General features: G+C 38.5%; 1 protein-coding gene across 2 annotated transcripts in view; it reads right to left on the bottom strand.

The window, feature by feature from the left end:
• LOC110350117 (uncharacterized) overlaps window positions 1-16,680 on the bottom strand; it is a 36,831-nt gene extending 20,151 nt beyond the window's left edge. For both annotated transcript variants that reach the window (XR_015439857.1, XM_087183288.1), the window contains exons 1-4: window positions 16,574-16,680; window positions 16,350-16,370; window positions 11,559-11,732; window positions 10,515-10,772 (exon numbers count right to left, since the gene is read on the bottom strand). Coding sequence is in view for 1 of the 2 variants with exons in the window: in XM_087183288.1 (XP_087039414.1) it covers window positions 10,515-10,772; window positions 11,559-11,616 (316 nt within the window). In the remaining variant the exon portion in view is untranslated. The remainder of the gene's footprint in view (window positions 1-10,514; window positions 10,773-11,558; window positions 11,733-16,349; window positions 16,371-16,573) is intronic.
• Between the last annotated feature and the right edge of the window lie 2,236 nt (window positions 16,681-18,916).

Genomic DNA, 18,916 nt, shown 5'->3' with positions numbered 1-18,916 from the left:
ATGTGAAGGTCATAATGAGCTTATTTGAAAAGAGAATAAAATGGATAAAGAATACATCAATATTTTCATCTTTTGGACAGTTAATCCACAGAAAAAGTAAAGATTAAGTGAAAATTTTTCGTCAAGAAAGGAGTGCTAGCTTTGCTTTCTGTCCAGTATAAATCTTCTCTTCATGACTTATGTGACTGTAGACAACTCATTCCGTGCTGCAGCTCTGCTAGGTTAGGCCTGCACTCCACACTGCAGCCACAAGGGGCAGCATCGAGCACTTCCAATGATCCCTTGGTACACTGAGCCAAAATCAGTCCTGGCAACTCCAAACATGGGTCTCATTCCATTCTGCCTCAGAGAACCACAGAGGGTGGACACTACTTCCACACTGCTGAACTTTTTAAACACATTTGAACACAGCAATCTCGTTGGAACCATGGACATTTCTAACACTTTGGTGTGTGTTCTCATCATCAGTTTACGTCGCTCAGGAACTAAATGATTGCTAAGGAGAGGTTTCCTGGGTTGAGGATTATTAAAGGGAACTAAATTAACTCATATGTAATGTCATGAGCAGGACATTTTCTGGATAGCTCTGGCCTCCTGGAGGTCAGTCCAGGAATATTTCCGTTTCTGAAGGTTAAATTGGGTTTTACTAATGGCTTAAAATTTTGACAGAGATGGGTAAAACTAACGCAAGGAAAGGGGATTTCAATCAAAAACTTGATAGATTCACCCACCAGATTTATCCCTGAAGGTATTCCGTACCCAGGTGTCCTGTTACTGATATCATAATCAGGCCTGGCTGAGACAGCCAGGAGGAATTTTGTTAATTTAATGCAAATACAATTAAATCCTATTTAATCTTGAGATTAAATGGGTGTTTGAGGTGTTTGCCTGAACGGCTCTCATAAAGCAAAAATTATCTGGCTTTTCTGTTAAACTCTGTCACCTCACCGACATGACCTTTAACAGCCTCTCTGGGCCTCAGTTTCCTCATTTGTAAAACTGCAGTGGTAACATTTGTCCTCCTGAGCATTTAAAGGCTCACTGCATGGTGTCCTTCCAGCCCTTCTTTACCTGGCAAGTCCCTACACACCCTTCAGCCTGTAAGACATCATTTTCTTTCTAGATTTCCTGATATCCCAAACTTCAGTATCTCCCCACTGAGATGCTCCATGCCTTGTCATGTTTATACTTTCAAATCGTTAATGGAACTTGGAAGTTTGTGCTCAATTCTAAATTTCCTTCAAGACTGTAAAGTCTACGAAAAGAAAAAGAAGCATATTGAATTTGTCTCCTGTCTTGGCCAGTGCCCTTTTCAGTGTCTAGCAGTTAGTGAATTATGCATAAATATGTACTTAAAGAGCAAACAAGTTTTAAAACTGATAAAAATACAAAATAATGATATAAGGAAAATAGAGGGAGTATCTATAAATACATATTTGAGTGTAAATAAATGCTGTAAGTGACCCTTTAACAGTAAAAAAGATTGTCACTAGTTTCAGCCAAAGAAAACTCAATGACACATCTGATAATGGCTTCTCCTCTGTCCTTAATCTCTTCTATTTGATGCAAACAGTGATATCAAGCTAGCCTTTCAAAGGCATTCAGAGTAAGAGACCTAGATCTCAATTATTTAACCCCATCAACAGAATACACCCTTATGTGAGTCATCCAGAAATGAAACCACTTATGCAAATGACCACCGGTTATTTTTATATGACTCGTCCCTGCCTAGGCCCCGCACTATTTACCTCTGTGACCTATTCAATGGCTTGTATCTTACAGCTTCGACAATGTGATATTTTTTTATAATATCAGCAGAAGTTACTAAAAAGAGAATGATCTTTTTGGAGAAGAATAATTATAAATTTTAACAAGAGTCTGAGTTATTATAAAGTGGGTATAAATGCAGAAGAGGAAAGGTGGTGTAGCTCTTCATCATATAGGGAGATGAATTTGAAAATCTCCAGATAACAGAAAAGAGGATGAGGGAAGAGAGAAGAGAAGAAAATGGCAGCCTAGGAAATAATAGCAGAATGACTACTGGCTGATGTGATTCTTCCCAACTTTGGCTGCTAGAATTCTGTGAAATATAGTTTACTCTCATATACTAGAAACTGAATACTTTTATTATGATGGTGGTGAGTGCCAGTTATGAAGAAGGGGTTAAATTATATGTTGTAAAGAAATAGTGTGAGACAGAAGCAAAGTTCAAGGTGTGTCTAAGAGGTAGAAGGACCTAAAGTGTACACCTCCCTATGCCACATCTCATGTACTCCTGGCTTGAATTAACAGGTATCTGGATCAGAACCTCAGCCTCTCTAATCCACGGAATCCCCCTAGAGTATGAAAGCCCGGGCAACTTTAAGCAAATGTTTAGGGTTATCGGAATAGAACCAAAATATGTGACAATGATCATACTGCTGGGCAGATCATAAGAATCAGTACTAACTCTGACCTTTTTAGTCAGTGTGGACATTCCAGGCACTGACTGCTGAGTGATCCACCTCTATGCATGAACAATTCTCTGAACTGAGCAACATGAAGGTCACTTTTCGGGTGGGGCATGTGTGATGTGAGGTGCCCCTTCTCAGAGGACTCACAGCCTGGTAGTGAACCAAAGGCCCGAACAGAAGTAATTGCAACACAGTCACAGTGTAGAATTTTCTAAGACTCCCGTGGATCACTTAAAGAGTACAGATAGATTGGTGGGAATGACAGAGAGAGAGAAAGGGCAATGAGATGTAAGAGGAAGAAGGAAGGAAAAGTGGGACTGAGGAAGGGGAGAAAGAAGTAAAATCCGGGACATACAGTGATCACAGAAAATTTTGGAGTACATAGATTAATGTAAATAGATGTGAACTGGATTTCAAATGAGGCAATCCTGAATGCAAGCTTTTTCACACATTAATCATATGTGCTCTTGGATTATCTAACTTCTAAATTCCCAGACATCTTGTAAGTAAAATGGGAATAATACCTACCTTGTATGGTTGTTAGTAGGATTAATATGGCTAATAAATGCAAATATTGGCACAGACCTTAAGAAAATTACCTGTGATACTTATTTAATTGTGTGTATTCAATATGATTAGGTCCTAAATTTCTTTCTTTTTTTTTTTTAGGTCCTAAATTTCATCAAATAACTCTGTATATCTAGAAAACTATCATGTTTTTTTCTTCTTAGTTCTATTTGTGTGATGAGTTGTATTAATAGCTATCATTTTTAGTTTCTTTTTATTAGCATATTTTGTGATACATAGTAATTACATTCATCCTGGGGAATTGATGAATATGCATATTGCATCTTCATCATTTTTATGATTAATCATTTTCATCAGGTCTATTTTCCTACAAATTACTCACATTTATTCCTTTTTAAGGCTGAGTAGTACTCTGTTTTATATATATATATATATATTATATATATATATCATATTTTCTTCATTCATCTGTTGATGGGCTTATAGGATGCTTCAAAGATTTAGCTACTATAAAAAATGATTTAGATACTATGAATTGCAAAGATTTAGCTACTGTGCTGCTGTGAAACAGGGATGTATTAATAGATTTCTTAATATTGAATTAATATTTAATATTATATTTTTGGAGTAAACATTAATTGGTGGCTGCTATAGATCAAGACAGTCCCACAAAGCCTGCAGGTGCTCATAGATGAGGATTTTGAAGAGTGGTTGAATTGTGGAGGCACTCTAGCTGACTTGATGTTGGGGTGTGGAGCCTGGTGTGGGGCAGGTCTCTGGGGGCAGGACTTGGATGTGTTTCTCTCCCTTACAAATTTCCTCCTTTTCTCTCTGCTTCCTGACCAATACACCATGTGCAGTTTCCCTCCACCCAAGCCTTTTCATCACACTGTGTCTGTGTTTGGCCTGCAGAACATGAACTGAAACTTCTGAACTGTGAGCCAAAATAAATCTCTCTTTAAGTGGAGATGTTAGGTATTTGTCCCAATAGCAAAGAAAGTAACTAAGAGAGTGGTGATATTTACACTTTGCACTGATTTCATAAGCAACATTGATCTATACTTTTAGTTTTTGATATGACCTGTGGTAGTTATGGTAACTGTCATTATAAAATGAATTTAGAAGGTTCCCGTATGTTTTTGTAGGCTGAAATTATTTAAGTAGCATGGAAATGGTCTGATTTTTAAATATTTGATACATTTCTAATTCAAAACTGTCTAACGGTGTGATTTTGTGTAAGGAATTCTACTTCTGCCACTTTTATTAAGATAATTAGTCTGTTTGGATTTTTTACATCTACAAAGGTCAATTTTGGTAAGTTGTAGTTTTCTTTAAAAAGTTTCAATTTTATATGATTTTAAGAATCACTCCATAGAATCATTCAAAGTGGTCCCTTGATTTTTTTTTTTAATAATTATTTCTCCCTTACTACTAGTGCTTTACATGGATTTTCTGCCTTCAATTTTTTGCTTAGTTTTTAAAATGTCTTTTTATTCATTTTTAAAAATGCACCACATCTGGATTCATTATTCCTACTTCTGTTTTCTATTTCATTATACTCCTTTTACCTTTATTCTCTTCTTTTGCTTTCTTTTCTACTTTGCTGTAGGTTTTAAAGATGTTTTTAAGTTGTAGTTTACACATTTAAGTTCATTTCTTAAATTTTATCAATATTTTTCATTGTATGATTTTTCTCTGCCAAATACTTTCACTTTATTCTATAGATTTTCCATATTATATTTTCACGGCTAGGTTTCAAATAATTCCATAACTTTTGTCAGTATTTTTAAAAACCCATTTAAAGTTTTTGACAGAGAAAGCATTTTAAAACTTCTAATATAGGTCTAAATGTCTAGTCTATGGAATTCATTGAGGAGTGTGCATATATATGAGCATGTGTGTATACATGAGTAATCTAAATATTGAGAAAATGCATGAGTATTCTATGCATACTAAAAATAATTTCAATTCTGAATTATTAAGTTTCAGATACCTATTTTCTTGATTGTAGAGTTGAGGACTTTAAATATTTTTGAATGTTTTAAATTTTATATGTCCTGGATTGAGCTATGGCAGATACTGCTATGAATTTCGGTTCTTTGCTATTGTGAGAATTTCAACACTAAAACCAGGAAAGTCTCAGGCAAATTGGACATGTTAATCATTCTATCAAAATTATATTGTTTCTGAGATAAAACTATGATTTCTGATTTATTTCATTTTTGATAACAGCTTTGTGGAGGTATAATTTACATAGCAAACAATTCATCCACTTAAATTATAGAATTCAATAGTTTTTATTTTATTCACAGTATTTTGTAGCCATCAGTGCAATAAATTATCCACACAATGGAATATTATTTGGCAGTAAAGGGGACTTAAATGCTGATATATCCCATAAGATGGATGTCTTCAAAACATTATGCTAAGTGAAAGAAAGAAGTCACAAAAGAGAACATATTATATGATTCTGTTGACATGAAATATACAGAATAGATGAAGTGAATCTACAGAGACAAATAAGACATTAGTGGTTGCCAAGGACTAGGGAAATCCAAATTGGGTGCAAAGGGAGATGCAGTTGTTTTTGGAGTGGTGAAAATGTGATCTGATTTATTTTTACTCAAATGGTATATATTCTTACTTTTTATTTTATTATTGACATATATCTCACAGTTTAATTTTACTTTTGTCCCATCTCTATCTCTTTTGTGGGGCAGAACCTAGAATTTTCAGAGAAGATTTTTTAAATAGGTGAATTATTCCCATGACATTGATTTATATGGCTGTTATAGTTGGACTTTGTTTTATTATTTTATAATTGTCTACATTTTATACACATGATCTTTCACTATTGGTTTACTACTGTGAATAACACTGAAGTTCGTAGTAATATCTTTTTCATCTACCTACATCTCAGCAATCGAACTTAAGCATCTCTTTTCCGAGTTAAAAAAAAATCGGGCAATCATAAACTGAAACTATTTTTTACATACTCTACCCATTCTGTCCCCACTTTAAAAATAGTGCTGTACCTACAATTTCAGAGCACATGGCCCTGGGAGCCTACACTTTTTTCCTTCTAGCCATCACTTCCACTCAGTTCCTCAGGCAGATATATATTTAACGCTTGCCACCAGGCCCTCTGTCAATGTCTCACCAGTCATTTTCATTCTCTGGTAGTGTGCTCAGCAAAGGCTCCTGGGAACAATATTTCCTGAGTACTTGCTTGTTGATAGCAGTTTGTCTGTAGTCTTTATACTTGAAAGTAAGTTTGGCTGGGTTTATAATATATGGCTCATATTTTCTTTCCTTGAGTATCTTAAATATGTCACTCCATTGTCTCCTGACATAAAGCATTGCTGTCAAAAAGTCTGATGACAATCGGATTTTCTACTTTAAGTAACTTGGGCCTTTTGCCTTAGAGCCAAAAAAATATTGTTTAGAATGTTTCAGTATTGGTCATTAGCGGTCATTTTTCTCAAGTACATGGTGTTCCTTTGCAGTCATTATGTGGTTTTGAATTTTTTCTTTGCTTCTAATATTAGGAAAGTTGATTTAAAAAGCTATTTGTATGAATTTTATACTACTGCTTTGGAATTCTTTGTGAACATGATATATGATACATGATATGATATAATATGATAGTTGGTCTTTGCCTAACTTCAATTTTTGCCACTTTCTCTTAAATCTTATCTCTTTTCTCATTTGTTTTGATGTTTAGAATTTCACTCCTTTTTTACCCTTATCTCATAAGGCATCATCTATTGTATCAATTTACTCTTGCGATCTTTCCACTTAAATCCTTATTTCTGAAATAATTTTTGTTTCTAATTTACTTTATGTTTTATGGTGTGATTTACTTGCACTTTTCTATTATTGTATTAATTTCTTTTAGTTCATTTTGAAATTTTAGTTTACAGTTACAACCTGTTCTGTGAGTGTGCTTTTATGATTTGTTTTCATTATCATATAGTAGATTGCCAATAAATATTTCATTCTCCATATTCTCACTTCTCTTTAGTAATCAATTTTTATGGGAATTAATTCTTCTCTGTTGTCAGTTCTTACATGAAATTAATTTTCTTGAGCTATTGGAAGACGAAGTTGGTCAAAACAGATTTTCTCATTTCAAGGCATTAAAGCATTCCCTTCTGTTGTGTGTTTAATAAAACCTTTTTACTTTCTGAGGTATCCTTGCTTTTCTCTCACTTTTCTCTTCCATGTATTTTGCCCTATTGTTGCTCCTCTGCCTAATTTGGATTGTTTCCTGCCAATACTCATCCATTAGAAGTTCATCCTAGAATGAAGTTTAGCTAGATCTTTGTGAGAATTCACTGGGGTCAGACTATTCTGGGCCCAGTGAACATTTCTGAGGATTGCTGAACTGCAGTGCATGTGGCAGTGCACAGAAAAGCAGAAGAAAATGGTTCTACACTCAAGTCCTTCTGCCTGGTTCCCATTGAGAACCTAGCTCTTTTTCTTCTAGGGACATTGGAAAAACTATTGAACTCTGTCTCTTCCCTTGCAAAATCTAGTGCCACGAGATCTCGAAGTAATGGTGCACTGTCCTTGCTTGTTCATAACTTAAGACTTGGAAAATATCTTGACAAGTAAGGTTCTAGTTTTGCTTATTTTTTGGTATTGTTTTTAGATAGATGCTGTCAATAAGATTCAGTTTTAATACTCTGGTTCTCTTTGTTAATGGGAGATAAAAGCTATCTCATCAGTGTCATCTTCCCAAAATTTGCTGTATTGCCTTCTGGAGTGATCTTTAGAAGACTCACTTACAGTGACAGCCAACATATGCAATTGCTACATCTCCATGAATTATCACTGCATGTGTGTTAAAGGTCTCTGCCTCATTTGTTGCAGACTCTGTCACATGACCTCTATAAACCTCTATAAACATGCACAAATAATGTTTCTTGAGGTTATTTTAGACAAATATGTCTTACTAAAGCCCTATTTTATTGTTGAAAATAAACTATTAAGAGGATTTGTGTAATGGCAAAAATATAAATAGACTTCTTCTTTTGGAGGTCTATGATTTAGAGAAAATAGAATCACCTGTATGCAGTGTAGTCATTGTAAAGAATGGAAGTCTTAAGACAGAAGTCAAAATATACAGAGAAACAAAATAATATCAGTTTGTATTTTTCACATCAAGACACACACCAAGTCACACATCTGCCTACCAAAGGATTGTTGAGAAATAGGGAGTTTACTGAACATGGACAGAAAGAGACTATGACGTCACCACATACCTCACCTCACAAGGAAACTTCCTCAACCATCCCTCAATCTGCACCCTTTCCTCAGTTATAGAACAGTTCTCACATCAGCCCTCACCATCAATGCCACCATCTTTGTTTTTAGTCTCTCTCCCATAGCCCTTCTGACTCCCTCACCCCTTTTCAGATATGTTTTCTCTGTTTTCCCATCCCTTCCTCATGGGAATGTATGTAGCTGTCTCTCAGCCCAGCTCTCCTGTTTTGCATCACTACCCATAGTGATTAATTTTATGTGTCAACTTGACTTGGCCAAGGAATATGAAGACAGCAAATTAAACATTATTTCTCGGATTGTCTATGAGACTTTTCCCAGAAAATATTAACATTTGAGTGAGTGGGCTGCTGATGAGTAGGTGGCCTTTCCCAGTGTGAGTAGGCATTATCCACTCCAAAGAGGACCTGCCTGACCACCTGAGATGAAGTGTGGATTTCATCCTGTCTTTGTGCTCCTTCCTGGTCTCGGGCTTTCTAACCTGCTCTGCAATCTAAAGCATCAGGTCTATGGCTCTCAGGGCTTCAAACATCACAGCTTTCCTAGGTATCCTGTTGTAGATGACAGATAGTGGGACTTCTTAGCCTCCATAATTGTGCGAGTTAATACCTTATAATAAATCTTCTTGTAGAGGTACAGATACATCCTACTTTTTCTAATCCTCTAGAGAACTCTGAGTAATATACTGTTCACATTTCTAATCAGCCAATTAAATGTTCTTGCCCAGAATCCGTTCCCTTATAAAAGAAAAGAGGAAGAGAAGATTGTAAATAGCACACAGAGCTATTCTCAACTCAGAGTCCACAGGATTTTTATTTTTGTGGATCAGATTTCGTACAAGTAAGAGTTTGCTTCAAGATACTTGCTAACCCTTCCTCATTAGTCAGTCAGAACAAGTGTTAAAATACATCCTTTGATTGCTATCAATGTAGTTGGATTTTTGCTGAACTGAAGGCAGGGAATAAAACATACTGTTAATTGCTGTCATTGCAACTTTTATATTGTAACCAGATGGGCATGGAAACAAAGGGTGCCAGGAGGCACAAACAATCAGGAATCAGAGTACCCTGATTTAGAACTATAATCCTGAGGTTAGATCCACTTTATTGGTCTAAAGAACAAAAGCAAACATGCCATAATTACTAATCAGAAGAGATATTTTGTGTGTGTGTATGTGCACACGCATGTGTATGTTAGAGAGAGAGAGAGATAGAGCAAGAAAACACATTTGCTAATGGGTGTGTGACAGTGAGCAGCTGATAAATTTACGCAGGTATTTCTGGCCCCTATAACAAAGCATTGTATAGAGAAGTGATGGAAGTCAATACTTCAGTGTGAGAAAGAATGGCCTGATCCTGGAAGGAAAATGAACATTTTTTGCATCATCTAACAGCTGCTGGATTGATTTCTCATGTTCCCTTATAATTTTGAAGCAATTTTTCTTTTCCTGGTTACTAATTGCAATCTTATCTTCTATATCTGAAATTCTGTCCTCACATTGGCTCATTCTGCTGTGTAGACTTTCAGTGGAGTTTTTCATGTCCTGGAAATCTATTTGCATCTGTTTTATGGATTCCACTTGTTTCTTATGTTGGGATTCCATCATGTTCCTCAACTCCTATCTAGATTTATTAATCATGTCTTGCACTAGGAGCACAATTTCTCCTGTTATCTGAGAAATTATTTCTGATTTCATTTTTTCCAGATCCCCTTTTGTTGCCAGTTCAGTGGGTCCAGGTTGAGTATCAGCATGTTCCATCTCATTTCCTTTTGGGGTTGCTGTAGGTGATCTGGAAGTCTGGTTTTGAGACTTATTTACGTGTTTTCTCATTTGGACTGGGGAGGGGGGTTGTTAGCGCCTGCATGGATTACCTCCTCTGAGCTAGGTGAAGTGGGACAGGGGCCAGGAGCAGCAGTAGGGATGGTGGCCCAAAAGCCCTTTCCTGTGGGCTGGGAGCAGCTGAGGGGATGGTGGCCAGGAAACCCCTTCCTCTGGACCAGGAGCAGTGGGATGGTGGCTCAGAAGCCCCTCCCTCTGGGCCAGGAGTGGTGGGAGGGATGGTGGGCCGGAAGCCCCTTCCTCTGGGCCAGGAGCAGCGGGACAGAAGTTGGCCCAAAATCCCTTTCCTCTGGGCTGGGAGCAGTGGGAGGGATGGTGACTGGGAAGCCCCTTCCTCTGGACCAGGAGCAGTGGGACAACGGCTCAGAAGTCCCTACCTCTGGGCCAGGAACAGTGGGACTCAGTACCTTGGTCTGGTGGTCTGGTGTCCTCTGCGTCTTTGTAGTGTGGAATCAGGTGGCTGCCTGTCTGCAGCGGGGTGATTCGGTGTCTTCTGCACGACTCAGGACCTCGGTAGGGCGTGCACAGACCTGCCTGTCTGCAGCGGGCTAATTCGGCCTGTGTTCCGCGCGACTGGGGACCTTGGTAGGGTGTAGGCAGACCTGCCTGTCTGCAGAAGGGTGGTTCGGTGTCTTCCGAGTGACTCAGGACCTCGGTAGGGCATGCTGGAAAATGAACATTTATAAAGACACATTCAACTATGTTTTAATTACTTCCTCTCAACAATTCATTATTAGCCTCTTTGTGAAGATGACTAAAATGAGGCTCAGAGAAATGAGATGATCTGCCCAAAGTTATACAACTAAAAAAACTTCCTTGACTCAATCTCATGGTCTATCCACATCCCAGAAGTGTTTCCAGGGTCCTCCCTATCCATCAACAGCTCCAAATGTCAATAGAGAGCCAGGCTCAGAGTGCAAAGGGAGCCAACATTGATGGCAGCTCCCCCTGCACATCTCTCCCTAACCAGCAAGTGCTCCACCACGCTGCACCCTTCAGAGTCCACAGTTCCAAGGTTAACCATACTAGCTCAGCCCATCCATTTGGAAGAAGCAAGCAAGAGGCCTGCAGGCGCTTTCTCCCTAGCCAGCCTCTGCAGCCTAATCTGCTCTGTCCTAATGCTGGGATGGAGCCCTGCCCCCTGCCCCGGCCAGGCTTGCCACTGAGGAGAGCAGCACAGCTGGAAAAATAGATAGGTCTTTCTAACCCTTTCATGCGTGTGCCGTGGGGCCAGGTAGCTCTATAAATATGGTAATGGCTTCTCAAGCATGCCCAGACTGGAAATGAGATGGAGAGGCTAGAGAAAGGCTGTTCCCACCGATAACCACTGTGGCAGCTTTGCCAGAGGAGAGAGTGACTCTGAGCTTCAGGTCAAATTAACTCTCCCCTCACCCTTGAGTAGATCCCCTCTCCTCCTCCTCCTTCCTACCATATTAATCGCCCGTACCCACCTGTTCCCTGATTACACTGATGACATCCAAGGAGGGAAGGCGGCAAGCAGCAGCTCATGTTTAGTCTATTACCAAGAGGCCCAGACTTGTGATAAAAAAAAAATACACCAGCAACAACATAGCTACATTGATGTGTACAATAGAGAACCAGCTTGACACTTCACTGCCGAGGTCCTACGGAGAAAATGACAGCTACAATAAAAAGCCATGCACCTGCTCGGCCTAAACAAACAGCTCCTTGCTCCAGAATGCTCTATCTGTAACCAGCTTTTCTCCAGCTTTCCTTACCTAAGGGTTGGACAGCCCCCAGCACCCCCAAACGCCATGCAAATACAATCTGTGGAAAACGGGAACCAGGATTCTAGAGAGACTGTAGACAAAGTCTTCACACTGGTCTAAACCTCAGTCTCCTTTTTCCTGTCAGATGAAGTGAGAATGCCTTACTTTCGGAGGTTACATAACCATTTTCAACTTTTAGTTGATCCCTCTCATCCCTCAAACTCTCTGCTTCTTGCTAGCATGACCATTTTCTCTCTCAGGTAACAGCTTGTCAGAAAAATGCTTTTTGTTTGGTTGTTTTTGCAGTACTTGGCCTTCCCACTGAGGTACCCACCCAGCCCTTTTAATTCTTTATTTTGAGACAGAGTGTCTCTAAGTAGCTCAGTGGGCCAGTCTGGTCTCAAATTGTGATCCTCCTGACTCTACCTCCCAGGGTACTGAAATTACAGGTGTGTACCAGTATGCCTGGCTCAGAATAATTCTTTTATATGTATAAACTACATCCCAAACAGAGTTTTAATGGGTAAAATCATGACTCTGATACAAATATAATAGTATGCTAATGGAATAATCATTTAACTCATTAATAAGTGATGAAATTGGTAAGGTATTATACACCAGGTCAAAGGGGAATTTAAGAAGTAAAAACATGTAGGGACTCAGCAGTGTGGAAGTGAACGTACTAACATATGCAAGCCTTGCTTCTAAATGGGAAGTCAGGAAATGAGGAGGTGGAGGAAATTAAGAGTATCTCTAATGGAAAAATTTCACCTCTATGGACTGATATTGTCTGCATTCCTCTCAGTTTTCCTCAACACTCAGAGCTGTTTCATAGCTCAAAGGCAGTGAAAAGTGATGATCATATAGAATCACGTAGCAAGAGTCCACTAGAAGTTGTTTAGAATTCCTTCCGAATCTAGTATTCATCTTTTTAGCCATTTCAAAGTTTTCTATTTTTTTAATAATTTTTCCTGATAAAACACATGGATAAAAAAAGAGAAAACTAATTATATGAGAACACACTTATTAAAATAACTTAAAATTTTATAGTATAGGATTTGCCTCCATTATTAACAAATTAATTAACATGATATTTCAACAGTGAATGTTTCGAAGGAATTATATAGAACAAAAATATTTCAGAATGTCTGTAGTGACTATAATGTGAGATAAAAATATCTGTCATTTCTGTGACAACTCACAGTTATTGCTCAAAGCAGTATAATTTGTTACTTACATTCATAGTGGAAAGAAGTACATTTCATATAGAAACTGGTAAAAATAAAGGAGCATTTTCCCCCCATTTAAATTCCTGGATAGGGCTGGGGATTTAGCTCAGAGGTTCCTCCACCTGCCTTGCAAGTGCAAGGTCCAGAGTTCAATCCCAGGTACCAAATAAATAAATAAAATTCCTGGATATTCACAGCCTAAACGAATTCATATCATGAACCTCAGAGTTTGATAAAGAATTCTTGCTAAATTCTAATGTTAAGATTAGAAAAAATATTAAAACCAATGACTTGATCTAAAGGAGGAAGAAAGATGAGAAGTGAAGCAAAGAGAGCAAGTTACATATTACTGAGGAATGGGTCCCTGGCTCTTTCATGCCCAACAGTAACCAAGAAATTAGAGAGCCCAGCATAGGTTTAAGGATCAGAAAACAGATGGTAAGCATGTTCCTATTTCATGAGTAGAAAGGCAGAAGTTTACAAGACCCTGGAGTCTGGGGCAGGAAGACCAAGACCATTTCGAGCTACCAAAAATCAAAACTGTTTTTTGGTGGATCATACTAATGAGGTATAAAGAGACGACCAAGTCAGAGAGGTCTGTGGTTAAAAGAAATGGGAGATTCCACAGTGACCTGGTAAGTTTGCACTATGTAGTAGACCTCTGGCTTAAAATAGAAATTGCATCAAATTATAAGAAGGAAAAGATGTTTTACATCTTGCACCCTCACGTTTGTGGAACAAATATTTTTACTCAAATCTAAATCTTCTTCCTCATCTCACCTCCACTTCACTAATCAAAAGTCCTTTCTCTGGGATTCAAGGCCCTTCAGGTTCTGGCTCAGCGCAGTCTCCTAGTCTCTCTGCTCACCCCTTTTCCCTGCATGCCCCATCAAGCCCACTGTTTCACAAGCCACTTGGTTCTCCGACACTTCCATGGTTTGAAATGCAGCATCCTCTCAGCCTCCAGTGACACCCCAACTTATTATCAACACTTTCAACATTTCCGTGAAGATTTCATTTTCCTTGAGAAATACCATTTTCTCTGACTCAGAATGCTTTTTCCACCCTCCTCCTCCTCCTCCAATCTATTGAATCCCTATTTATCCTTCATGACCTCACTCCTCCAGCCTAACATAGGTTTAGGATCTGAAAACTAATAGCCTGCTCCTATGGCTTAGATGAAAAGGTAGAAAACTTCTTTTGTGAAACTGTCCAAGGCCTCTCCCCTTGAGGTATTTCTCCCAACTCTGGACCCTAAAATAAACATAATCCTCCACACCTATAGGCTCCACATCTGTGGATTCAATCAACATGGATCAAAACTACTTTTTGAAAAAAACTGTACCTATTCTGAATGAGTGAGGATTTTTCTTATCATTCCCCAACCAATATAGTATAACAACTATTTACATACCTCATATTAGGTATTATAAACAACCTACAGGAGATTTAAAGTATAGGGAGGATTACATAGGTTATAGGTAAATATGATGTCATTTGATGTGATGAGCTTGCATGCTTAAGAATTTTGGTTTCCTGAAGGGTCATTTACCGTGAATGAGGAAGAAGGATGGAACCAAAGAGGAAGAGGAGGAGCACGTGGAGGAGAAGAGAAATAATCATTTATATTATACTTACTCTGCACCAGGCATTGCATCAAGTAGCAACATGATCAGGCTTCAGAACTATTAATCAACAGAGCTGGGATTCAAACTTAGGCTATGATTCGGAGGCCCCAAGCTCTTGATGGTGGCATGTTAGTGTCCCCTCTATATAGTACTTTTCCACTATATTCATCTATATATCTATTGCTCCACTATCTTAGTCACTTTCCTCATTGCTGGGACACAGTACTTAAACAAAGTTTACTTTGGCTTTCCAGTCCATACTTGGCTGGTTTCAAGGCAGGGCAGCATGACAGAGGTGCATGACAGAGGGGAGCTGTTCATGTCATTGCAATGGGGAAGCAGAGACAGTGAAGGAGTCAGAGAGGAAGGGAGATAGACCTTTCTAAGCCACACCCCCAGTGACCTGCCTCTTCTGACCAACTCCACATACCAATATTAATTTAGCTATTAACTCATCAGTGGGCTAATTCATTGATGATTATCATGCTCCATGATCCAATCACCTCCCAAGAGACTCACCAGTGATCACATGATGCTTTGGAAGCCATCTAGATGCAAACCATAACATCCTCTTAGCACTGAGAAGGGGAACAAGTGTCTTTTATTTTGTACACTTAGTATCTAATAGCATGCTTAATCACTCAGAGAACTTTTCAACAAAAGCATCATACAAGCATCCATGAATACCTTTTGAGGGATCAAGTTTTGTCTTAGCAGTTTGAGCAGCTCAGACATAGTCCCTGCCCTTCTGTAACATATAATGTAGCGATGATACAGACACTAAACAAAAAATATAACAAAAACGCTTATAATTACAAATTGCCGCAAGTTTTAATAAGAAAACATGGTGCTAAAAAAATTGAGAATGGCCTAATTTAGCAGGCTAAAGTGTCTGGGGCTAACCTCTCTGAGGAAGTTACACTGCAGTCAAGACCTAAAGGATAAACAAAAGCTGCTAAGCAAAAGGAGAGCGCAGAAATAGCATTACAAGCAGAAGAGGCAGACTATGTGAAGATCCTGAGCAAAGAAGCTGTTTGGCAGACTAGAGGAAGGGAAAGGCAGGTTCAACTCAAGGTGCATAAGAAAGCAATGAGGCTAAAGGAGTTGAAAACATCCAGACAATGCAGGCGCTGCATTCATTCATTCGTTCCAGAAATGTTTATTAGATGGTTACTAAGCACCCCGCCCCCAGTACCTGAGTTATAATGGCCTATCCAAACAGACACAGCTCCTGCCTCATGAGTGTGTGCGGTCTAGCGGAGAGACAAACAATGCACTAATAATCCCACAGATTAATAAATGATGACAAGTATATGTGAGATAGCCTGGAGACAGAAAAGGAGGTCAGGAGATGTGTTACAGATTAAATTGTGTCACCCTAAAAGTTATGTTGAAGTCCTAACTACCAGTTCTTGTGAATGTGACTAAATTCAGAAATAAGGTTTCTGTAGATGTTATAAAAGGGAGAATGAGGTCAATTAGACCCTATCTGACATACATCCTTATAAAAATAGAAGAGACACTACACAGGAGGGTAGAACTCCATGTACTGTGGAAACAGAGATTAAAGTGCTACATCTGCAAGCCAGAGAATGTCAAAGATCACCAGGAAGCTGCCATAATCTAGGAAGAGGTAAGGAAGGATTTGGCCCTACCTTGATTCTGGATTTCCAAATCTGCAAGAAATAAATTTGTGTTATTTTAAGTCACACAGTTTGTAGCATTTTGTTAATACAACTTTAACAAGCTAGTATAAAAGTTTTCCTGAAAGAAATGACATTTGAATAAATTCTGTATTTCCAACAGGAAACAGCAGGGATCTATTTGCCCAACAGATATTGGGATGTCCTGACCAGAGGACTTAAAATATTTTCTTTACCTTTTTCCAGTTTTTCAAAGTCTGGAGACTTCACAAAGACATCCTAAAGCCCAGCTTCTCTAAAAAGATATGCAACCAGGAGCTAAAGGTAAGTGGCAGCTGCCTCCTCCAAAGGCATACGTGTTCTCAGATTGTTCTACTTCCCAGCACTCTTACACCAGGCCCCTTACATTCCTCACATTTCCCGCCTGGCATCTGTGGCATCAGAAATGCATGAATAAGTTCTAAGATTTTAGGCGAAAAAGTTTAAACAGGAAGTCTCTGCAAATGTCCCCTGGAGCCTCAGTAAATGACATTGATTGTCACTCACCCTCCAGAGCCCTGGCCACTTGCCTGTGTCAGTAGCAGAGGAGGGGATGAAGCCGATCCCACTATCTTTAATTAAATCACCACTCCTCAGACATCCCCTTGGTCTGTAACTTATTACCATACCCTGGATCTCTTGCCCTTGCCGCCGAATTCCAATGTGATGGATCTTGAGTCCCCTATGTGTTCCACAACTTGCACTTTAAGTGGAAACGTTTACATTTTGATTGCCTAATATGTTTCTATCATTTTTCATCCACCAAGATGTCAGGACCCTGTACAGAACTTGATGAAGTAAACTAGTCTAGACTGCAGATCTTTCATCCACAAGACAAAGCTCAGGTCAAACTCAATATGTCCAAGAAACCTTCCTGGGTAGTATAATATGAACATTCCTACTCACCAGGGAAACTAAGTCAGAAAGATTTGGATATGAATTTCAGATTCACAATTTATTAGATGTCTAACCATGAGAAAATTATTTAGCCTCTCTGAGGTTTATTTGTAGGAAGGACATAAAATAGCCTATTGGTCAAGATTACCACAATGATTAAATGAGATAATCATATATAGAGTGCTTAACCAAAACTTAGCATGTAACAAGTACACTTTAAAGTTGGCTGTTGCCATTAATATAATTATTATTATTAGTTTTGTTGCTTTTTATTGTTGATATTACTATTATTATTAAAGTAATATTCTACTGTAATGCTCCAAATGGGATCTAAATGTCCAGTTGTATGAAGTGTAGGATCATAGTATGGAAAAGTTCAAGAAAAGACTATAGTAAGACTACTATGGAGAAGTGGGGAAATTACCCATCAAGTTCTATTTGAGTTAATTTCATCACGGTATGTGGTTTTTAGTGGGTTTCTCTGCAGGGCATTTACTTTGTAGAGAAGCTGGAACTGTTTGGCACTAATTTGAGTCAAAAGAAAAATCAAATATTACAAAAGGGCCCTCACTGGCCACAGGGCATTTGGAATAGCCAAGAGATACACAAAAGTTGTGATCAATGACTTGAACCAAAAATACTGGAGGATGAAACTGGCATAAACAAGACAACATGATAGACATCCTTCATTTGGAATGCCACCTTAGGCTGATGGTGATATAAACAGATAGGGCTTCCACATAATAATGATCAAGTTGACAGATACTCTCCCCCTAGGAATTTGCATAGCCTGTTTTTTGATTTAGTTGGAAAACAAGTAGAGATTTTTACCATTTCTTTTATGGTTATGATTTTCCACCAAAGGACTGCAATTCATCCATGTAAAAGAAGGAGTTGTGTTAGAATGTTGAATAGTCTTAAACATGAACAGATCAAATGACACAAGCTAGAGTCTTCTCTTTTACTTTATTAGGAACCATGTAATATTCCAAAGGAACAACTTGCTTCATGTCACTCCTCTGAAAGAGCAATGTCTAAATTCCTATGAAGGCTGCATGCTGCCCAGATATGGAGAAGACAAACGTATACTAATGGTAGACAGTAGCTAACAGAAGCTAAATTTTAAGTTTCCTATATAAGAAAAAAATCACTGCCACCCAAGGAATTGTCCCAGTCAACAACTTGGGCATCATGGTTGATTCATCTATTTTCTTCTTTTTATAAATTCCTTCCATTTACAAGGAGTAAATTTCAAGCTATTATTACTGAAACTCCTAAATGGTTCATGGCTACAAATTCTTTGTCATCACTTCTCCCACCCTGAGAAATGGACTCTAATTCCCCTTGAATCTAGGTCATCTTAATGGCTTGCCAACCAGACAAATGCAACCAAAATGGTACTCTGTAAATTTTGAGGCCGTCTTAAGAACCCTTCCTTGGAACACTTTCTCTCATGAATCCTTGAGAAGCTGCATAAACAACAACCCAGAACATGTCATCCTGCGAGAAATCCAAACTATGAGGAGAGGTCCTGGGGTATAAGGTGCTACTTGGAGATAGATAAAGACCATGAAGTGCTGAGGCACCAGGCTTAGGAGCAAACAAGGCATCTCAGAACAAGCTGGGCATGTGAATGAACAGGT

Source organism: Heterocephalus glaber, unplaced genomic scaffold, assembly GCF_053883595.1.
Source record: "Heterocephalus glaber isolate CG9 unplaced genomic scaffold, H.glaber_assembly_v1.0 deba00001479, whole genome shotgun sequence".
NCBI lineage: Eukaryota > Metazoa > Chordata > Mammalia > Rodentia > Bathyergidae > Heterocephalus > Heterocephalus glaber.
This window is presented reverse-complemented; position numbering and strand designations above follow the sequence as displayed.